Consider the following 23,268-nt stretch of genomic DNA (forward strand, 5'->3'; position numbering starts at 1 on the left):
CCAAGCGTGCGCCTGTGTCATAAGTAAAGGTCCGGCTGGCTTGACCGTTAAAGGGTGCTGTAACCCCCAAAGTACACTCCAAACCAAATAAAAAAATATTTTCTGTGTTTGTGAATTGTGTGCGCAGTAGCTGCACGTGCATCAACAAAGTAGTGGCAAGCGTGCGCCTGTGTCATAAGTAAAGGGCCGGCTGGCTTGACCGGTAAAGGGTGCTGTAACCCCCAAAGTACACTCCAGTCCAAACCAAATAAAAAAATATTTTCTGTGTTTGTGAATTGTGTGCGCAGTAGCCGCACGTGCATCAACAAAGTAGTGCCAAGCGTGCGCCTGTGTCATAAGTAAAGGGCCAGCTGGCTTGACCGTTAAAGGGTGCTGTAACCCCCAAAGTACACTCCAAACCAAATAAAAAAATATTTTCTGTGTTTGTAAATTGTGTGCGCAGTAGCTGCACGTGCATCAACAAAGTAGTGCCAAGCGTGCGCCTGTGTCATAAGTAAAGGGCCGGCTGGCTTGACCGTTAAAGGCTGCTGTAACCCCCAAAGTACACTCCAAACCAAATAAAAAAATATTTTCTGTGTTTGTGAATTGTGTGCGCAGTAGCTGCACGTGCATCAACAAAGTAGTGCCAAGCGTGCGCCTGTGTCATAAGTAAAGGGCCGGCTGGCTTGACCGTTAAAGGGTGCTGTTTCCCCCAAAGTACACTCCAAACCAAATAAACAAATTTTTTCTGTGTTTGTGAATTGTGTGCGCAGTATCCGCACGTGCCTCAATAAAGTAGTGCCAAGCGTGCGCCTGTGTCATAAGTAAAGGGCCGGCTGGCTTGACCGTTAAAGAGTGCTGTAACCCCAAAAGTACATTCCAGTCCAAACCAAAAAAAAAAATATTTTCTGTGTTTGTGAATTGTGTGCGCAGTAGCCGCACGTGCATCAACAAAGTAGTGCCAAGCGTGCGCCTGTGTCATAAGTAAAGGGCCGGCTGGCTTGACCGTTAAAGGGTGCTGTAACCCCCAAAGTACACTCCAAACCAAATAAAAAAATATTTTCTGTGTTTGTGAATTGTGTGCGCAGTAGCCGCACGTGCATCAACAAAGTAGTGCCAAGCGTGCGCCTGTGTCATAAGTAAAGGGCCGGCTGGCTTGACCATTAAAGGGTGCTGTAACCCCCAAAGTACACTCCAAACCAAATTAAAAAATATTTTCTGTGTTTGTGAATTGTGTGCACTGTGGCTGCATGTGCATCAACAAAGGAGCAGCGCCAAGCGTGCGCCTGTGTCCCATAAGTAAAGAGCCGGCTGGCTCATTTCTTAAAGGGTGGTGTAATCCACAAAGTGCACTACTCTCCAGCAAAAATAAAAAAATATTTTCTGTGTTTGTGTGCGCAGTAGCCGCACGTATATATCAATATAACATAAATGGAGGACCAAACTTTCTCCGATAAAAATAAAATAGGGAAAGATCAAGAACCACTTCCTCCTAGTGCTGTTGCTGCTGCTGGGAGTTGTTCATCATCCCAGAGAGGAAGTAGGAACACCACTACTTTTACTAAACAATTCACCCTCCAACAGTCCCTAGCGATGAGGATGAAGTACGAAAGCAGTCATCCTGAAGCAAAACGTATAACTGAGGCCTTGACTGCTATGTTGGTGTTAGACGTGCATCTGGTATCCGCCATTAGTGCAGTGGGATTTAGACAATTGATGGAGGTAGTGTGTCCCCGGTTCCAAATCCAGTCTAGATTCCACCTGCATCCTCAAAACAGCAGCGACAAGCGTGCGTCTGTCTGTTAAAGGGTGGTGTAACCCTCAAAGTACGCTCCACAAACAATAAAAATATTCTTCTTTTTTTTCTGTCTTTGTGAAATGTGTGGGCTGTAGCCGCACCTGCATCCTTAAAGCAGCAGCGACAAGCGTGCGTCTGTCTGTTAAAGGGTGGTGACACCCTCAAAGTGTGCTCCACAAACAATAAAAATATTCTTTTTTTTTCTGTCTTTGTGAATTGTGTGGGCTGTAGCCGCACTTGCATCCTCAAAGCAGCAGCAACAAGCCTGCGTCTGTCTGTTAAAGGGTGGTGTAACCCTCAAAGTGCTCCAAAAAATAAAAAACTATTTTTTTTATGTGTTTGTGACTTGTGTGCGATGTGGCCGCACGTGCATCAACACAGTAGCAGCGCCAAGCGTGCGCCTGTGTCATAAGTCAGGGGCCGGTTTGGACATCTGGTCCGGACTGAAGGATGTGCCAACAATTTCTGACAAGTCTACTGTCACTGCATATGATACTGTCCTCAAAGCAGCAGCGACAAGCGTGCGTCTGTCTGTTAAAGGGTGGTGTAACCCTCAAAGTGCGCTCCACAAACAATAAAAATATTCTGTTTTTTCTGTCTTTGTGAAATGTGTGGGCTGTAGCCACACCTGCATCCTTAAAGCAGCAGCGACAAGCGTGCGTCTGTCTGTTAAAGGGTGGTGACACCCTCATAGTGTGCTCCACAAAAAATAAAAATATTCTTCTTTTTTTTCTGTCTTTGTGAAATGTGTTGGCTGTAGCCGCACCTGCATCCTTAAAGCAGCAGCGACAAGCGTGCGTCTGTCTGTTAAAGGGTGGTGTAACTCTCAAAGTGCGCTCCACAAACAATAAAAAAATTCTTTTTTTTTCTGTCTTTGTGAATTGTGTGGGCTGTAGCCGCACTTGCATCCTCAAAGCAGCAGCGACAAGCGTGCGTCTGTCTGTTAAAGGGTGGTGTAACCCTCAAAGTGCACTCCACAAACAATAAAAAAATTCTACTTTTTTTCTGTCTTTGTGAAATGTGTGGGCTGTAGCCGCACCTGCATCCTTAAAGCAGCAGCGACAAGCGTGCGTCTGTCTGTTAAAGGATTACATCGGCGACAGCATCCAAGTAGGCATGTCAGACAGTCCGTACCTGTACTGGCAGAAAAAAGAAGCAATTTGGAGGTCCCTGTACAAACTGGCTCTATTTTACCTGAGTTGCCCCCCCTCCAGTGTGTACTCCGAAAGAGTGTTTAGTGCAGCCGGGAACCTTGTCAGCGAAAGGCGTAGGAGGTTGCTTCCACAAAATGTGGAGAAGATGATGTTCATCAAAATTAATTATCAACTCTTCCAGGGAGACCAGCCTCCAGAACGTACAGAGGGACCTGTGGTTGTGGATTCCAGCGGGGACGAATTAATACTCTGTGAGGATGAGGATGTACACAACACTGAAGAGGGTGAGGAATCGGTGGATGAGGAGGATGAGGACGACATCTTGCCTCCGTAGAGCCAGTTTGTGCAGGGACAGATTAATTGCCAGCTTGTTTTGTGGGGGCCCAAACGAACCAATCATTTCAGCCACAGTCGTGTGGCAGACCCTGGCGCTGAAATGTTTGGTTTGTTAAAGTGTGCATGTCCTGTTTATACAACATAAGGGTTGGTGGAAGGACCCAAGGACAATTCCATCTTGCACCTCTTTTTTTTCTTTGAATTATGTACTGTTTGGGGCCTAGTTTTTCAAACTGCCATCCTGTCTGCCACTGCAGTGTCACTCCTAGATGGACCACGTGTTTGTGCCGCCCACTCGTATCTCTTAGCATAGTCATCCAGCTACCTCGGTGCAACCTTTTGGACATAAAAACACTATTGTGAGGTGTGAGGTGTTCAGAATAGACTGGAAATTAGTGGAAATTAAGGTTATTGAGGTTAATAATAGCATAGGAGCAGAAAAACCCACAAATTTAGTGATTTTAGCTTTTTTTATGCTTTTTTTAAAAAAAAATACAGATCCAAAACACAAAACCCAGAACCCAAAACACGGAAGGGTGATTTTGGCAAAACCAATCCAGATCCAAAACACGAAGAAAGATCCAGATCCAAAACCAAAACACAAAACACGAAAAGTGGCCGGTGCACACCCCTAGTTATAGGACTCTACAGCCTCATGATTTTTATGCTCACCCGTCGCTGATTTCTAATATCCATATACAGTAGTTAACAGTAGTAAGTTCATTATCTCTCACATAGCCATTATATATAATTAGAGATGTGGACCCATGTGCATTGGCGCATCTATTATGGGTTCACACAGGATCCTGGGTCCAGGGGGGCCTGTACATTGCACCCATGTTTAATACTTACCTCTCTGGAGTCCCGCGCATACATGCCTACCCTCCCGGTTTTCGTGGGAGGTTCCAGATTTTTCGGGTAACCCCCCCCGCACCCCCGGAAGGGTAGGCATTTCTCCCGCATTCTGCCCACTTCCCAGTGAAGTGGGTAGAATGAGAATACCTGCGGTTATCTCGGGTCTCCGTGAGGGGGGCGGGGCTTAAGTCGTGATTCTGCATGAATCACAGCATTTGGCCCCGTCCCTATGCAAATTTTACCCAATCGCAGCAATTTTACCGTGAGGGGGCGGGGCTTAATGATGCGAATCATCAGGTCCCGCCCCCGTCAGCCCCCTGCTGCTTCTCTTACCCAGGCTTGTCTTGGGAAGGGATTATTAAAGGTAGGCAAGTACGGACCCGCGTCAGCACTGCAATAGCAGTTCAAATCACCGGGAAAATGACTCCCTGGCCATTTTCCTTTAGATTTGCGCATGCATTTTAGATGGTGTTCCCGCTACCAAGAAGCTGGAGCCATGTTATCGGAGACCTGCGCATGTGCAGTACAGGTATACCCAGTACCATGGCATGGGTGCCAGTTTACCAGAGACCTACGCATGCGCAATAGACTCTGGCACAATGCCAGAGTCTAATGCACCGCAGAGAGGAGAGGGCCCACACGGAGTAGTCTACACATGGGCCCCGTTCTCTCTTAAACCGCCCCTGCCCCCATGTTTTGGATTTGGTTCTAATTCTTCATCATGTTTTGGATTCTGGCTCTATTTCATCATCATGTTTTAGTTTTGGCAAAACCATCTTCAAGTGTTTTGGATAGAATTCAGTTTGGGTTTGGTTTTGGAATCCTTAAAAACCAATAAAATACGATAAAACAGCTAAAACTTTGTTATTTGGACCTCTTTACGTGCAATCCCAATCCTGAGTTTGTTTTTTAAATCCGAGTTCCGAACTGACAGCAGACCTGAGCCGGTACTCGGTTCCACTCCGAACCCCAAAGTCATTCCGAACAGGTACTCGATTCAACTCTGAACCTCTAAGTTCTGGTGTGTTTGTATTTCAGGAAAACTTAACTACACATCTATATATAATGCGCATTAAGTGTAGAAAGGCAGAGTCTGCTCGCAGCCTGTGGAGCTGCAAAAAAATTTGCATACAGTGACTGGCAGATAAATGTGCAGCGCTAGCTTGCATTGAATTTATTCTGACCCTTTGTAAAAGTTACTTAAGGCTAAAAACATGTTTGAAACCACTACCACAAAACATTGCCTTGGCTGGTTTGAGACTTATTTTACATAATCATGGGTTTAAAACAAAAGGTTGGAAGGATTAACTGTTATACAGAGCCTTCATGTTATATATCAGATTTTTTTTTATTTATATAAAAAGGTAATGACCTGGAACTAAATTGGGATTAAGCTTTATATCATCCTTTTGTCAAAATATACAGGTTAATGAAGTCTTTGCTTAGCTCATAGAAATATCACGAGAACATTTGGAAAAATTTGAACATGGACTCACAACCCTTGTTTACATAAATGCCTTAAAACTATTTGATGTTCTTTTTACAGTGGTAGCACAAACAATGAATTATCTAGGTTAGCTTTGTAAACTCTATGTACTGCATAAACTTTCTGAGTTGAAGGCTATGGGCGGTATAAGCAGATTTTTACAATTTTATTTGTTATATTTTATTTTTTTAATTCAGATGGGTTTCCCTGGTACTTGGCAATGATAATTGAGAAACATTATCTAAAAAAAAAGTTTATTTTAATCACTCCATGGCATTTTTCCTAAATCCACATGTAAGAGGCTGGCATGAAGACAGCTTTCATATTATATGTCCTGATACACTCATCTCTCATTGACTGCACCACTGGAGAATATCTTGTTAACAGTCTGTCTTAAGTGTTTATAATGTGCCAGACAGAAAATCTAGAATAACACAGCTTGGAATGTTTCTGTGCCTTCATTGCTTGAATAATTAGTTAGTATTTAAATATTCTGTCATACTTATTATTACCAAACTAGCTAGCAGTGTCGACTGGGGCATGAAGGGCCCACCGGGGGAAGGCAGCGGTAGGGGTCCATGCTTAAAGGGTGTGGCCAGCTTCCAGAGGGGTGTGGCCAGCCACCCCAGAGGCTTGATTATCCATTATAGAGGACATAGGGCCCGATTCAGACCCGCTTGCTAAGCCGTGGACGCTCGCTTTGGGCGATAGTTGACTGCTTGCGCATGCATATGCGTCAATATGCACATGCGTGCGTCACTCACTGTGATTGGGAATCGTGCGCTCATAGTACACAGACTGGATGCTATTATGAATGACATAATGCCATTTGTGGGTGACAAATCGGATGAAGTGAATCATCACTCACTGCAGAAGCCTCGCCTATCCGTCCGCGCCTGCTGCTGCACGCCGCCCACCTCCCTTTGCTAGTGGAAAGACCATCGCCCCAATCAGGATCAGCTGCAGGCTCACCCGACTCCCCGCCACATTGGGATTCGCCGCTGCAGCCGCACTATCCATTGACCGCTCCTTCCTTCCATGATGGCTCCTGAACTGCATGCACCTGTAAATACAGAATCATAAGAGCCCACACAGGCACCCACAACACGTTCACCCCGGAAACAGGGGCCGAAGGAACGCCATCCACACCCCGCAATAACCCCGATAAAGTAGCAATTACCGTAGAAGCCACTCTGCCGGCCTGCTCCAGTGCTGCTCCCCCTATGCGACTCCCTGCCGCCTCACCTCCGGGGACGGAGAAGAGCAACAGCAATAATGCTGACACTAGGGATGCACACATCGCCGACACTAGTCCCAGGCTCAGAGACCTATCGCGGTTTCCCTCCCTTCCGGGTGCTGCGACACCATCATCGCCCCCAGAAAGTGAGCCCCACACTACTTCCGCATAAGAGCGTCTAAATCCAGTCCCAGAGGACCCAGCCACCAAACTAGCACAAACTCCCCTACTGCCATCCACCGTAGCCCCTACCAGAGACTCACCCGAACTATCCACCTCTGCCGCCGCCATTATATCTCCCACCACAATATGGCGCCTGCCGGCACCACCCATCCTATACACTAACAACCCATCCTCACCCACTGAGGTGCCCTCCGCCATAGCCCGGCCAGACACCCTGCTCCTACTGCTTAAACTAGCCGCCCTCAAACCCCGCTGAGCAAGCCTTGCCGGTCCCAGCAACTTGAGCTGACGCACCAAGCCTGTATGCCGCGCTGCTCCCCACACCCGGAACAACAATGCACGACCCCCGAACCACAACAGCGGTCCCTGTAACACCCCTTGGTGCAATAGAGCCGGAGAGGCCCTCACCGCCGCTCAGTCCCGAGCGCGACCCCTAACGGGCCGATCGACTACTACTGCACCACCCAGTACATCAAGCAGGTAGCGGGCAGGAATCGCAGCGCTCCGCCGAGAATGCTCCCTAAAGAGTCAACAACACAATGGAAAGAAACAAGAAAAGAATAGAGAGTAGATGGATAGTAAATAAGAATAGCACAGGAGAGAATAAGGAAGAAAAGCAAGAAATAAATACAAGAATAAAGCAATAATCAATGATTATCAGCAAGTAACACCAAAGGTACGTCACCCTCAAACTTCTAAAAGGAAAGAGATCCTTCCCAGCGCAACTTTCCCATAATTCCCCACTGCACCACCCCCAAAGCAATACACTAACTGCCAGTTGGTTCCCACAAAACCTCCTCCAACTTTAACCCTTAATGCTCCTAACTGCACCTGGTGACATACTAGAGGTTTATGCTTCTACAGATATATTAAATGTCCTCCGTTCTCTTTCTCCATGGTTTGCCTTAGTCTTAGGACAGTCTTCTGATTGGAGGGCAGGGTTGTCTTAACAGCAGTGTGGGCCCTGGGCAAAGGGAAGCACTGGGGCCCTTACCCACCCATTCACAGAAAAAAAAAATGAAGTGGTCAATAAAATTAAACCCTCCTGCATGCCCATCAGACCTCCCACACATGCAGAGAGACTGGTCTAAAGCCAGCGGATGAAGTAAAACTGGGACTGAGGTGAGTACTCGTCACCGAGAGGGGGATGGGGTGGGGGAGGTTAGATCAGAATACAGTGCATCGGCGGCTGGCTTATAAATATATCACAAATTTACCAACTGGCCGCAGCTGCAGGGGGGCAGTTTGGTGGGCCCCTACAAGCTTCGTGCCCTTGGGCAACTGCCCAACAAGCCCAATGGAAGATATGGCCCTGCTGGAGGGGCAAAACACACATAACTGCTGTTAAACATATTCTCAGCCAGTCATCATGTGCAATCTGACAACTGTCTAGGTTATCTTTTCATGTGGTAACAAACACATATACTGTACAATTTCCATATGTTAATCATTATTTTCAAGACATTGTTGTTCCTGGTTTTATTTTATTTCAATGATGGTGCTTTTAAAGCAAAGTAAATGGCAGTGTTTTGTACGGAAACATGTGTTACGGCTTATTTAGTAATTAGGGCGCCCATATGTCCCCGTCTCGCAGGACAATTGCCTTTTTTTCAACCCAAAATTTTTAGGTTATATGACTTTTTTCCCATAATACAAACTACTACTTAGCACAAATTAATATGACACATGGTAATAGGTTCCAATAACTATTTCACCTTATGGGAACTGTAAAAGAATGTGTATGGGGCATTATGGCCGGAGCAAACTTCATGTCACATGGGTGACCTGATTTCATTTCAAACTTTTATAGTGATAACATAGGACCTGATGCTTATGGGTCAATTCAATTAACCATGAGGGGTGCGAGTGAAACGGCGTGGAAATGCCGCCAACTGCACCTCAACTTGTCCCCCTCTTGGTCCAATCTTACACCCTACGTTTTTCCTGTGTTTAGTGCATATGAATAATATATCATGCCTCACTGAGCCAACTGGTTCATATTTCACTTTCATCACAAATTAATCTACAGTACAGTAGGTCAGAAAAGTCATAAAAATAAACACAAGTGCAGAAACATTACTACAGATAGCAGATGTGTTTAAAGTTGTTCGCTGTAAAGAATGAAAAATGTGAAAAGTATGGATGGACATACAAATAACACCATGCAAAAAATATATGCTTTAGTTTGCTCATATAGTTAAACAAACAGGAGTGAATCCCTCAACCAGTCACTGCACTGCTAAACAGGGTGTGCTGAGACAGAGCCACTCTGCAATTCAGTCATTCTGGTTACCTGGCTTGGTTTCATCAGGCCCTTATGGGTATATTTATAAAATGCAGATTTTAGAAGTGGAGATGTTGCCCGGAGCAACCAATCAGATTCCTGCTATTATCTCTAGAAGGTGCTAGATAAATGTTAAGTAGCGTCTGATTGGTTGCTCTGGGCAACATCTCTACTTCTAAAAACCAGCACTTTAGTAAATATACTCCATAGTATTATGCTCTCTGAGATGAGGATCTTGACTTGCCTTATGTTAGGTGCAGGGCTGACTTGTTGACATATAAAGAGTGCTATCTTGTCCTTCAAACAGGTTTAAATTATAACGACAGATCAGATATCTGGTATTCTCCAGACTTACCAAGTTATTAAATGAACATACTTTTTATATACATAAATGACTATATTCCTAATTTATTTTTAATATATTTATAATTTATATTCTGTTTCAGAATGCATGAACTGCACAAGACTGGCAACAATAGTAGACAGGATAAGCAGTCTTGAAACCAAGGTAAGCATGTCTGATTTTAAATACCAATTATTACTAAATGTAATATACTGTACAGTAAAAGACCTCAAACTACCACCTTAGACCCTATAGTATAATTGCACTCACGCTCTCAATTTGGGATAGAGGGGCTGATTGAGAGTTATACGCAAACCTGATGGATTGCATCATACAACTCCGATGATTAAAGATGTATGCATGCACAGGATCTGTATTACGCATGTGCAGATCTCCTTCTGCAAACTCGTTCGCAAGGTCCGAGTGTCACAGTCTGATTGACAGGCAGCGGCTGCTTGGGGAGGGGATGGGGAGCGTCCTAGAAAACAGGGGCATTTCAAATTACCTGCCAAATATAAGGAGGACACGCATCACCAACCATTGCAGCCTGAGACGCAAGCTTCCTAAATTGAAACCAGTTACACCTAGAACACAAGGGACACTTTTGGACCGAATATAAAATTCAAGAATTCCTGGTTACACCTTTTCTAATCCAGTCCTCAGGCCAAGGAGCTGTACAGTACACCAAGACCCTCCAAGATAAGCTCCCAAAACTGAGGAGCTGTTGGACGCTGGAAATTTGCATTGGGACAAAGAGGAGATGGTCAGGAATATAGACCAAATACACCGGTCTCTTTTAATGTCTGCAGACAGGCACAAATAATGGAGTGGGTGCAAGAAACCAGATAACGACCTCTCCAGTTTACGTGAAAAAACCCTGCCCATAGGAATAACCCTACAGGCAAAACTAAACATGCCCAACATTCATTGCACCTGCCACAACTTTCTAACCGCAAGGCCAACCCAAATGGCTGTAAGCAACTTCTCTACCTTGTTGAATGGTAACAAAACATCCTGCTAGTGGTTCCCAAAACATTCTTGAATCACAACCTCCTAGAGTATCAGAACTTTTTTCACGGCACCCCAAGGTCAAAAGTTTCTTATTGAGAAATTCAGAAAAACTTGGCATGGTGGTGGACTGGAGTGCTCTTCTGTTTGTACAAATATTTCATGATTGGCAGCCATCAGCTCTGGTTTTGCCTGTGATATTGACCATAAATAATTTGATTTGATCCTGGACCACCAACACCCCTACTACTGTACCACGGCACCCCAGTGTGCCATGACACCCAGTTTAGGAACCAGTGTGCTACAGTATAAATTTTGTTACCCAAGAAAGAGAGACATGTCACCGGTCCTTCCATCTTGTCGTGGGCTATCAGAAACCACAAAAAGAGCCTGAATTGGAAAAAAGCAACTCTGTGCAGTGCGAGTAGTCCACCAACTCAATACAAAGAAAGGTAGTTATCTACTCTGATTATTCCCATACTGACCACCACACACCAATGTAAAAAGGTGCTAAAGCACTCGAAGAAAGCAAACAACTTAGTCCAACACATTAGCAAATATATGCCAATTAAGTATACTATGTGTAAACAAAATTCCACAAAGCCAAATAAGTCTAGATACAGAGGCAAAAGGAAATGAAACTCGCATTACAAGTTGCAAGTTTTACCCCAGAAAAACTTGCATGGACTTGCATTTCTTAGCTTGTGAGTTGGAGGTTGCAAGTGTCTATTACATAATGCAAGTTTTAGAACAAATTCACGTCATACTCGCTGCAAATTGATGCGAGTCCATAGTTGCACATAAACTCGGACTCTATTACATTTCGCCCTATGTGTGTAAATCAGGGCGAAACATCGCAGAATCGGTATGTCATGCTGACTGTTAGGATGCCTACTGTCACAATACCAACAGCGGCATCCCGATGGTTGGTATCCCAACAGGGGTCGGGTAAGTATACTTGCTCCCCCTTGTACCCCTAACCGTCACCCTCCCTTCTTGTATCCTAACTCTAACCCTCCCCACCCCGCACCCTAACCCTCTCCATTAGTGCCTAAACTAAAGTCTCCCCCCTTTGGGCCTAAACCTTACCCTTCATCCTTAGTGCCTAACCTTAATCCTCCCCCCTAGTGATGCCTAAACCTAACCCTCCCTCTCTGCGGCTAACACTAAGGATGCCCGGACTTATCTCGTTCGGGCAGTCATCCTTCTGTGTTGCGGCTTCAGGATTAAGATAGGTGTCGGTATTTCGATGCCTATCTTAAGTCCCTTGTTGGGCTTCAGCCGTCGGGATTTAGACCGTTGGGGGGTTGCGCACCCCGTTTCTCAATGCGCATGATGGAGACAGGGCAGACCATTGATATTATTATCTAGATAATAAAATAAAAATTGTATGTAATGACAGTTGGTACTCTAACCATTCCCATGCAAAGTAGAGAACGAAGGGGGCGGGAATGGAGAGAGACAGTGGTGAAGAGAGAAGGACAGGTAGGGAAAAAGTGCTGGGATGAGGAAGAGAGAGAAAATGGGTGGAAGCAGAAGAGAGCAGGTTGTGGTAAAAAGTGTTGAGGGGGGAGAGAATGGGGGGGCGAAGAGAGTCGGAGAGAAAGTGAGAGTTGATGTACAGTAGAGGCAAAAATAAAAAAGCCTGGAACACTGTTATGTATAAAAAAAATAAACAATTTGTGTCATTTATTTCAAGCAAGCAATTTATTAAACAAAAATGTGTTTTTTGATACACAAAAAGGTGTGCTAATTTTTCTAGCTTTATGGCTGGCTATTACTCTGGAATATTGTTTATTATGGCCATGCATCTATTCTATATAGTATAAAAAGAGGAGGATCGTGCACACATCCATAGAATAAATAAATGTAAATATATTATTTTTTAAAGTTTTGCATGTGCTGTTCCTTTAATGTAGATAGGTTGTGTGTCAGTAGCAGATCCTGATGTTACAGGTGACAACGTTAGCACTGAAGTTTATGGTTTGTTTGTGGTAATTACAATGTAATGTGATTTTATCTACAATTTCATTTAATTTATTCTTTATAATTATACTGTGCGTTAGATTTTGAAAATTGTTTAATATGTTTAATGTGCATTCTCAATGCCATCTGCTCTTTCCGGGTGTCAGGGAAATGCTATGGCTAATGTTTTGGAGAAGATTTACTATACTTAGACAATTCTGTTTGCATGGTTATCATAGACATGAACCCCCAAAAATAAATAAAAAATGTAGGGAAAGAAATGTTCTTTTGGCCAGACGGAATAAAGCTGCAGATAAATCTGACTGGGTGACAATGTGCGGTTTTGTTCCACGGTGCGATGAAGCTCAGCTGCTGCAGTTTTAGTTGTTCTTCATCCATCAGTGATTGTCTTTACAATCTGTACACTTCACAGGCTTGTTTTAAAAGGAAATATAATTATTCATAAGCAGTTTTCCCCTTTGTTTTACTTTTTTAGGAACTATTTGGACATTTACAATATTGCTTGTTCCGCTGTGGTAATAATTTACATACATTCAGACACACAGTAACAGGCACCATCCATGTCCAAAACATTATAAAAAAAGTAGAGATGTGCGCCGACCCCCGTGTTTTGGTTTTGGATCTGGATCTCCCCTGGTTTTGGATCTGGATTGGTTTTGCCAAAACCTCACCTCGGTGTTTTGTTTTCGTGTTTTGGTTTTAGATCTGGATTTTTTTCTTAAAAAAATTTAAAAAACAGCTAAAATCACATAAAATTGGCCTTTTTTGTTCCTACAGTATTAATAACCTCAATAACATTTATTCCACTCGTTTCCAGTCAATTTTGACCACCTCACAATATTGATTTGTTCATCTAGTTTAGGCCCAAAATTTGCACCAAGATAGCTGGCTGACTAAGCTGAGCTGCAGCAGTGGGAGGCACAAACACATGGCAGTTCAACTTCAAACATGGCACATCAGGAAACACTTTTATTATTCAAGAGAGGCCTGAGGGAGTTGGAGTTTGTATGTAGTTGAAGGTAGGGCAGGGACAGGAAGGGTTGATTGGTAGTAAATTAAATTTTGTTTTCTGATTCCAAAGAAAATTTATGAGGGAGAAGGGGAGGGGAGGAGGCATTTACAAATAAATGTAATACAGTACATTTACATCAGTCCTTGCCACAGAAGAATCCTTGAGCATGGCTGCTGCTGCTGGGAGTTGATTTTTTGTCATCCTAGAATGGGACCAGAAAGCGTGCTTTCCAAAAATAAATAAACAATTGACTTAAATAATGCTTTGCAAATCTTCTATAAAGGCATTTCCCAAGACCTGGTCCCCCCAGTGGGTGTAGTCTGGGAGGTATTGGTTGGCATTAATTTAGTAATTAAACTCATGTGAAAGTTGTGAACTTATATGTTTTAATTGTGCGTGTTTTACACCGGCTGTGTGTTATATGTAATTTTTTTAAATCATATGTATAATACAGTTTACCTGACAACCAGTGCTTCTTTTTTCTTTAATCGATATTTAAAAGGGCAGTGCTTTTACTAGCCGTGCCTTGCTAGTAATAACACTGCAATTTAATTATCGGTCATAAACACGAATACAAGTGCAGGGTTTTACAACCTGGCACTTCATAAATTAACCCCCGCGTTTTACTCCACAAGCTTAAAGAGAATTTTAGTTATATTTGTCGATCTTGTTTGAATTACTTATGTATTAATTTTCCTTTATACCCTTCAGACATTATAGGCAGAAATTAGCAACCTGAGTCCCCTGACCAAAGCTTGGTTTAACTCGAAGGTCTTGTGACTGGCCAGGATTTGGGCTGTGAAAATTATTCTTCTCCTGAAGACTCTATACTTTTTTGGTTCTATCCCTTATTTAGTGCCCTATCCAATTTTTAGTAAAGTCTACACCAATGCCCTTTAAACGTTCCAGACTCACAAAGGATAAAATATTTAGATTTAAACTTAAAAGAGAGTTGGTTGCCAACAAACTTGATTTTTATCAGCTAACATGATGTTTAGATCAGCTTAGAGACTGGTTCACTCCTCGGCTTTCAATAATGGGTTCCATTGAGAGGTCTCTTTCTGAACCATTCCACTCAATGATTTGCTGTGGATTATCAAATTTAAGACCTTTTATATGATCTTCTTTAAAATGATACTGGAATTTTTTTTAACATATTAGCAGTTTATCTTAAAATTGCCTCAATAATCTATTCTCCCTTCCTATCATCTCTCCCTTCTTGGCCTTTCTGGGCTAATACCAGACTTACACTTTGGGATACAGTCTGTGTATATTTCAGGTCTAAGATCTTTTTATTAATAATACTTTGCCTTAATTTGTCTAAATATGTGTGAAATTCAATATCGCTTTTCAGGACTTGTACATATATTTAGAAGTTTTTTTCTGTTAGCCAAAGTGAAAGATCTGACCATGATGGCACTCAACTGCTCTTCTCAATACTGATAAAAATATATTGGCAAAGATATATTTTTTTCCATAATCTAACTCTCCCAGCATTGGAAGGGGAAGCATACCTTTTTTCAGTCCTAAGCCCTAGTATAGTGCAGATCTGAAACATTGAGTAGCAACCTGTTGGCTTTATACTATTCTAAGGCCTTTAGCAGGGTCAGTAATTGGGAGTACATCTGGGCTGTCCTTGTTAGATATGTTTTCACGGAAAAATGTACATGATTGCCTTGAATATTTGTATAGATGAGTATTGCCTTCGAATAATGTTTGGATAGGCAAGAGACTAACAGCAAGGCAAGGTTCTCATATGAGTCTTCTGATCTATGTGTTTTCCAATACCTTTCCGATAAGGAGATTGGATGATGAACTATTAGCAGTGGTGCCTAAATAAAATAATAAAGATGGTTGCTTATGCAAATGATGTTATGTGAAGGAACTGTGATGTAATTCCCATGATGGCCGCTTGTGTTCCACGGGCGCCTGTGTGCACCAAATGGTGTCTACTCAGTGCCGCTAATGAGATGCGCATATGCCAGGCAGTTCATGCGCAAATTAAGATATGATGTGGCAGGAAGCCAGCTAATAAACTAAGAATACACAATAGCATATGATGTCATAGGCAAATGCAGGGTGGGGTTCCGATTGCCTGGAAACCCCCCTCCCCAGCCCACACCATGACCACAATAGAAATATTAATATAGAATTTCACTAGTGCTGCATGTTCTCAGTATCACAAATGAAATAATTAGCACCACCTGTGGATCTTTTTAACATGTGTCTGTCAGTAATAAATACACCTGTAGGACATCTGGAAAACATGCACTGTCAGGGGTGCACTGTTATAGACCAACAATAGGGTTATTTATTAATACTATATAATACACTATCCTGTGCATGAGGAAACCAATATGTACATAACATATATGTCGAGGGCAGTGCTAGGTTCTTCTGCTGCTTCCCAAAACTCCCAGACTTGCTCCAGTGCTCTGGAATGGCGTCCGCATGTGAAATAAAACATTCAGCTCAGGCAGGAGGCCCTACTGCCGCATCTAATGGCACACTGTGATCGTTGGTCCTGTACTTGCTGGGATTATAACACACAATACACTTTGTAAGACACATATTAAAGCTGGTTAAGAGCTAATTATGCCCTCTTCATTTACTGGCCGCGCTCTAAACCCCCCCCCCCCCCTCCTACAAATCCAGCATTTGCCACTGGATGTGGCAGGAAGCCAGTTTAAAGTCAGAATGTGCAGTACACAGCAACATAGCAAGGTGTGACCTATTGTTCTAAGCAGTATGTAATGGGGAGCGGGTCACTGCCCACCACCTGAACAAGTGCAGTCTGGGTAAAGGTATATAAATCATCACCCAGCCTAAAATCACTCACTTTATACACTGCACCACCCTCATCTGGACCAGCAGTATCACTATGCGGGTGTGGGAGGTGCGGGCCGTACCCAGGTGTCACCCTCAGAGGGGGTGACACCAAAATGCCTGCTCCTCATCAGTGACAGGAGCCAGGTGCTGCAGTGTGACATTCTCCTGCTCTATCTGGCTCCTGTCACAGAGGACGAACCGACAGTGCTGGCACTAGTCTCCAGGGGCAGCCCAGCATCTCCAGGGTTGCTGGGAATGCCCCCGGATTGATGCGATAGGGATTTCCCATGAGGTCATGCTTCGTTTGTTAGGCCACGCCCCCTTTTCAGGCAAGCGTAGCTCTACTGTGCGGGGGGAGGGGGGTTATGTGAAGTGTGCACCAAGTGTCACCAGGCCTGGTGATGCCTCTGGCCTGGACTCTCCTTACACTTTATTGCAGAGCTTGACAAATGTTTCTAAAATCTAGGAGCCAGGATGAAAGTGTAGGAGCCAGAGCCCCCCTTCCCCCGGAGCAGCATTACTGAGCACCTACGCCCCAGGCAACCAACCCCCGTGGCCATACCACTAACTGGGTACCCCTGGTAAAACCCCCCCAGTAGTGGACCCCTATGCAGTGCCCCATTAACAGTGCCTCCAGTAGTGGTCCCCCTATGCAGTGCCCCCAGTAGTAGTCACTCCTATGCAGTGCCCCTAGTAGTAGTCCCCACTATGCATTGCCCCTAGTAGTGTCCCCCCCTATACAGTGCCCTAGTAGCACCCCCCCCTTATACAGTGCCACAGTAGCGGCCACCCCCTAAACAGTGCCACCAGTAGTGGCCACCCCACCTATGCAGTGCCCCCAGTAGTGGTCCCCATATACCATGCCCTCAGTAGTGGTCCCACTATGTAGTGCCCCCAGAAGTGGTCCCCCCTATGCATTGCCCGTGGTAGTAGTCCACCCAGTAGTAGCCCCCCCTATACAGTGCCCCCAGTAGTAGAACCCCCTATTCAGGGGCCCCAGTAGTAGTCACCACTATGCATTGCCCCTATTAGCGCCCCCCTGTACAGTGCCCCAGTAGTGGGCCCCCCATACAGTGCCCCCAGTAGCGGTCACCACCCCCTATACAGTGCCCCCTGTAGTGGTCACCCCCCTTATGCAGTGCCCCTTATACACAAAAAAAAAAAAAACAACTTACCTGAATCCCTGCTCCTGATGCGACCGCCGCTGTCCGCTCCGAGCCCCGGCCCGTTCTTCTCCTGCACTATGGGAGAGACATCATGACGTCCAGCTGGCTCACTCCGTGGAAGCAGCAGCCAATACAGTCTGTCTGTCGGCTGTGTGTTTGTAAACTGTGTAGTGTGGACCTCGCTCGCGGTCTGCACTATACCAGCGACGGGTGCAGAGGCGGCAGGGGTTTGCTGCAAATCTGGTCACCATGGCGACCTGGCCCCCGAGTTATGTCGAGCCCTGCCTTATTGGACACATTGCATGGTATCTTTTTCCTGCACTAACACTGCATTTATCTGTCTGTATATGTACTGTCTGCATTGTATATACATATATTGTTTTAACTATCCTGCAATATAATCTATGCATTTAAACACTGCAATCAATTTATACAAACTGTCTTATATACTATTCCCTGCTCTGTACCCTACTTACAATTCAGTACATATTTCTGTCTTCCCTACCTCCTTGCTTATTTACTGTACTTACACACCCATATGCATGCTCACATTCCTCTTCCTGTTCTCCTTCACACTTCGGGCCCGGTATGGGTGCACCCTTAGTTCCCCCCTGTTGCCGGGCCTGACTCCCATATGTGTTTTTTCTATGGGAATTGGTTACAGCCATGGTAATTATGCCAGGCAAAACTAGGAGGAGAAAATTGAGGTACAGTAGTCACTTCCAAAGTGACCTAATGGAAGTGATGGAGCTTTTCTCTGTAGTTAATTTAGTAAATAAAAAAAAAAACATTTTGTTCCCTTAGGTGTTGAGTTAAACAGCTTTGATCCCCTAAATGATCTTATTATAATCTGACACTTTATAGTTGTAATTATTAAGCAGAATATGATTATACTGTGATTATTACCTAGGGAGGTATTTATTGAGTTATGATTTTTCAAGTATAAATGTTGGGAGGGTGGTGAGTATATATCCATATCACCCAATTGAATAAAAAAAATCCTGCCTTTGTTTTTTTTATTGCAAATCCAGAGTGTTCTGCCGAAATTGGAACCATTGTGATTGGGTAAACTGAGCAGATCTATGACTAGCGGTAGCAGCTGACATGTGTATGGTAGCCAGTGTTTTCAGAGAGCCAACATTTCAAGCACATTTTTGGTATTGCATACAGAGCATCATGACAAGATATGTGGTTGTTTATTTGCTGTAGGACAGTGTAAGGCCAGGCCAGCCGTTTAAGTGCAAACAGGTTGTTGTCACAAAAGCTTTTTATAGTGCTGTTTGTCTTTCTGGCCGAATCAGAATGATATATCAGCCGCATCGCTCAGTGTGTATGGCCAATATGCGCGCTCATACGGTTGCATGCGATATCGTCGGTTCAGCCATGCTGCACGTTCAACTTGACGATATCGCATGTGGCCCCGTTGCAGGTAATGAAGGATGGAACGAGTTAGTCATTACATCGTTCTGACGTGTACCCGCAATAGATATGTCGGCCCGGCATTGCTCAGTGTGTGCCCGGTCTAAAAAGCCCATGTAGTGTAGACTACAGTATAGCTACACAGCCCCGCAGCAGGCACTGAAACTAATTGCAATACAGTGACCTACTAACCCTATGTTAGGAAATATGTTACTATTTTACTTTTGCATGTTTCATTTAGCTTGACACATTCTTCTCAAGCAGTCACTTATAGCAAATGTTGGATTTCCCTTTATTAACATTGGCCACTCCAATCAGTCAAACCTACTTTTTGCTTGAATCATAAATCACTACACTTGGCGAGAGCAAAGGAAACACTTAAACTGATTTATGTCTCATTTAATTTGTAAATGAATGCCCGCACAGTGAAGCTGATAAAATAAATGTTATTTGAATTTACCATAAGCTTAAGGAAGAAATGTCTGTTTCAATAAGCAGTATTTGTGTACTTTAGTATACCTTGACATGGAAATATATTTTACAGAGCAAGTTTGTTGCAATTGCATTGAGGATATTAACCTACTGTAGCACTTTTCAGATGAGCAGGTGAAGTTTAATGCTAATTTCAGGTATGAATGAATATGGTGTCATTGCATTTTTTTATCACTCTGACATGATGTTTGCTGACTTTATACATGATGAAAGATCTTGACTATGCTGACTTACATACATTTTGGCTTGGCAATGAGTGAGTCAGTCAGTCATACTTCCCTACTCTCCTGGAAGGTCTGGAAGCCTTCTGAATCTCAGGGAACTCTCCCACAATCCCAGGAGCACAGACCAGCTTCATAGAGTCTTCCCCAGTGAAATGGGAAGTCTGGGGCTTGATTATGTGGTTCACATTGAAATGCGCCATCATCAGCCCAATCCCTACTCCACAATAGGGCGAAACGTGTAATTAAATAACAGAGGCAAAACTGAACTGACACAATTTGTGACACCTCCAACCAACTGGACAAGCCAGATTCTTTAAAAAATATATGCATTTTAACTGTTATGCACATAAAACATTTTACATTAGGTAGCTTCACCCAACATATGTGCCCAGTGATGGAACTATCCATGTAGGTGCTGTAGGACAAGACAGAGGGGGGCCTTGATATGCTGGTCCTTCAGCTATGAAGGCCTCCACTTTGCTCTTCTGGCCATCCACAGAGTCGGTATATGGTCAGTTTAGTGCAGTTTGGAATCTTATTTCCAGAATAGAGGATGGAGATCACCAGGTCTTCCCAAATGTTGCTATGGGACACTGGGCCTACTTCAGACCCACTTGCGAGCGCTGAGCGCTCGCAAGCGGGTCGATGTTGCCCAAGTGCACATGCGCACGACGGAGCCGGCTCCGTCGTGCGCATGCGCGAGACCTGAATAACGACGGCCAAGCCGTCGTTATGGGTCTCGCACCAAACGGGGCGTGCTGTCGATGGTGATTGACAGCACGCCCCCTTTGGTGGGCATGCCGGGGGCGTGGCTGCCCAGACGGAGGCGTTCTTATGGGAACACCTACCATCTGGGGCCGGCCCCACTGACATCACTAGTGATGTCAGTGGGAGTGCTTTTGGCTCTGATAGAGCCAAAAGCACTCCAGGGCTTGCGGCAGCGAGACCCTACCGCAGGGTCTTGTCGCAAGCCTGATGGTCGCAATGGTCTTGACCATCGCGACCATCATTTTGGCCGCTCGCTATAGCTGTGGGTGGTCACCCACAGCTATGCGAGCGGCCAGGAGGACGCTCCAAAAAGGAGCAGGGACGGCCCTGATTCAGAGCGAGCGCTCTGAATCAGGGCCACTGTCTGCAATTGAATGTTATTCCCCTTGATTGGGCCATGGAAGCAGCCATATATGTAACATGAGCAATCCCCATGTCCTCATACTCTAATGAGTCATTTAAAGCATATAAGAGTCAACTGCAATGTACATATATATAGTACCAGCTGTATACATACAGCATGTAACTGTAGTGCAAATACTAGTCAATCAGTTGTAGCCAAAAGAAGGTACTGTATCTCATTGGCTCCCTGCACTGGGCAACAATATTTCCTGCAAGATTACCAACTGCTCATCTTTCTTTGCATAAGCAAATCCCAGTGAGGATGCACTGCTCCAACGTTCTATTTTTGTACTTGAGAGCGCTTAAAATGAAATATACTTTCTTTGCCAGAAATTCTTTAACCAAAAATAACATATTTGAGCTGTGGTTGTAAGGTTATTGATGTGAAGAAAATGATTGTATGTTATGGCCACTAGGATACAAACTCAAAGGATGAATCATCAAAAATATATGAGAAATAATCTTATTCTGTTTAATAATAGAGGGTATGAAGTTATTAAAATACATGAATGACAAAATTAACACCGGTCAATAGTGTCTGATTTTTAGTGTGTGCGCTGTGTATAGTGAACAAGTATAGTGTCTTTAGGCACTCAATGTGGCAAATATATGTAGTATATGTAGTGTTTTCAGTTATTACTGCTGCTCCAGAATGTATTAATGGGCAGACCAAGGAGAAATCTGAGAATTTTCTAGCGGTGCCTTTGGCTTCTGTTGATAACGTTACAGCAATAGATGAAGCAAGACGGGCACTTACTATGGGGTCTATTTACTAAGCAGTGTTAGGAGACAGTGAAAAGTGATAAGGTGCCAGCCAATCAGCTCCCAACTGTCCTCTCACAGGCTGTGTTTGAAAAATGACAGTTGGGAGCTGATTGGCTGGCACCTTATCACTTTCTTATCACTTTTCACTCTGTCTCCTAACACTTCTTAGTAAATAAACCCCTGAGTTTTTTGTCGCTTGTCCAGTAGTGCTATGGTTACTTACCAGTCCTGCAACTTCTGGATGTCCTTGCACATGTGCTGACCACTCACAATGAGATCTTGCAAGATCTCATGCATGTGCAACTTGACCACACAGGAGACATTCCCTATTGCATCAGCACTCTGTACAGGCAGGATAGAGACTGTAACACCTCTCTGGTGACTTTCTTTTTAATCCATTTCAGCGATAAAACATCCTGTATCACTGCAATAAATGGCAATGCAGGATGTCTCTTAGCGCAGTGATAAGGGGCATGTTAATACATTGTCCCTTCTATATTCACAGTAAGCTACCAGTTATGTTTCTGGATTTTGTTTTTATTTTTTACAGGTGGTGGTGGACTACAAGTGCCAGCAGGCCCTTAATGTCCGGGCATGCTGGCATTTGTGATTTGATATATCCATCTCAAAAACAGCAGTATTTCCTTAAGTACTTTAAGAGGCATATCTGTGGATGTCCCCAAGTTTCAATAGGTCACATGTCCATAGAGGTGTTCCACACGTAACTCTGCACACTCTAACTACTGTTTGCCCCAGTGTCACTTTTCCAAACATAAGAGGCCACAAGTCTAAGATACGTTGAAATCTAGATGCAGACGCATTTTTGTAGCCTGCATTATATACAGTGGCGTAACTAGGGTATTTGGAGCCCAGGGCAAATTTGAAAAGGGAGCCCCCCTGATGGGCGCGCGCGGCGAAAAAATGGGCGTGGCCACTTAAAAATGGGGCGTGTCAACATAACACACCCCTTTATTTTCACACTGAACATTCCTATCCATATGCACCTTAACCCCAGTAGTACCCCTTATACAGTACCCCCAGTATGGAGTTGTGGTCCCTCTTATGCAGGCCCATAGTAGTGCCCCTTATACAGTATCCCCAGTAGTGGTCCCCCCAATGCAGTGTGCCCAGTAGCGGTATCCCCTTATGCAGTGCCCTTTATATGGTGCCCCCAGTAGTAGTCCCCCCTATGCAGTGCCTGTATATAGTACCCCCAGCAGTAGTCCCCCCTATCCAGTGCCCCCTGTAGTGGCCCTTCCTATTATTGACCCCAGTAGTGGTCACCCGAGTGCAGTGCCTCTACTAGTAGGCCCCTTTTATAATGCCCCCAGTGGTAGTTCCCCCCCCAAGTAGTAGTCCCCAGTAGAGGTTCCCCCTCCCGATTAAGTGCCCCCAGTAGTAGCCCCCCCCCCAGTAGAGGTTCTCCCAATAATGGTGCCCCCACCCCCAGTAGAGGTCCTCCCAGTAGTAGCCACCCCCCCTCCCCCGTTCTGCAGATAGGTTAAAAATATATATATATGTATATATATATATATATATATA

The 23,268-nt window shown here is 44.3% G+C and overlaps 1 protein-coding gene across 1 annotated transcript in view; it reads left to right on the forward strand.

The window, feature by feature from the left end:
* Positions 1-23,268, forward strand: part of LOC148443428 (collagen alpha-1(XXVI) chain-like) — a gene marked incomplete at its 3' end in the record, with an annotated part of 638,952 nt that overhangs the window by 555,987 nt on the left and 59,697 nt on the right. Inside the window, exon 4 of the mRNA XM_088462839.1 lies at positions 9,759-9,820. Coding sequence (XP_088318965.1) covers positions 9,759-9,820 — 62 coding nt within the window. The remainder of the gene's footprint in view (positions 1-9,758; positions 9,821-23,268) is intronic.

The sequence above is a fragment of the Taudactylus pleione genome, unplaced genomic scaffold (assembly GCF_031769625.1).
Source record: "Taudactylus pleione unplaced genomic scaffold, aTauple2 ptg001272l, whole genome shotgun sequence".
In the NCBI taxonomy this organism is placed as follows: Eukaryota; Metazoa; Chordata; class Amphibia; order Anura; family Myobatrachidae; genus Taudactylus; species Taudactylus pleione.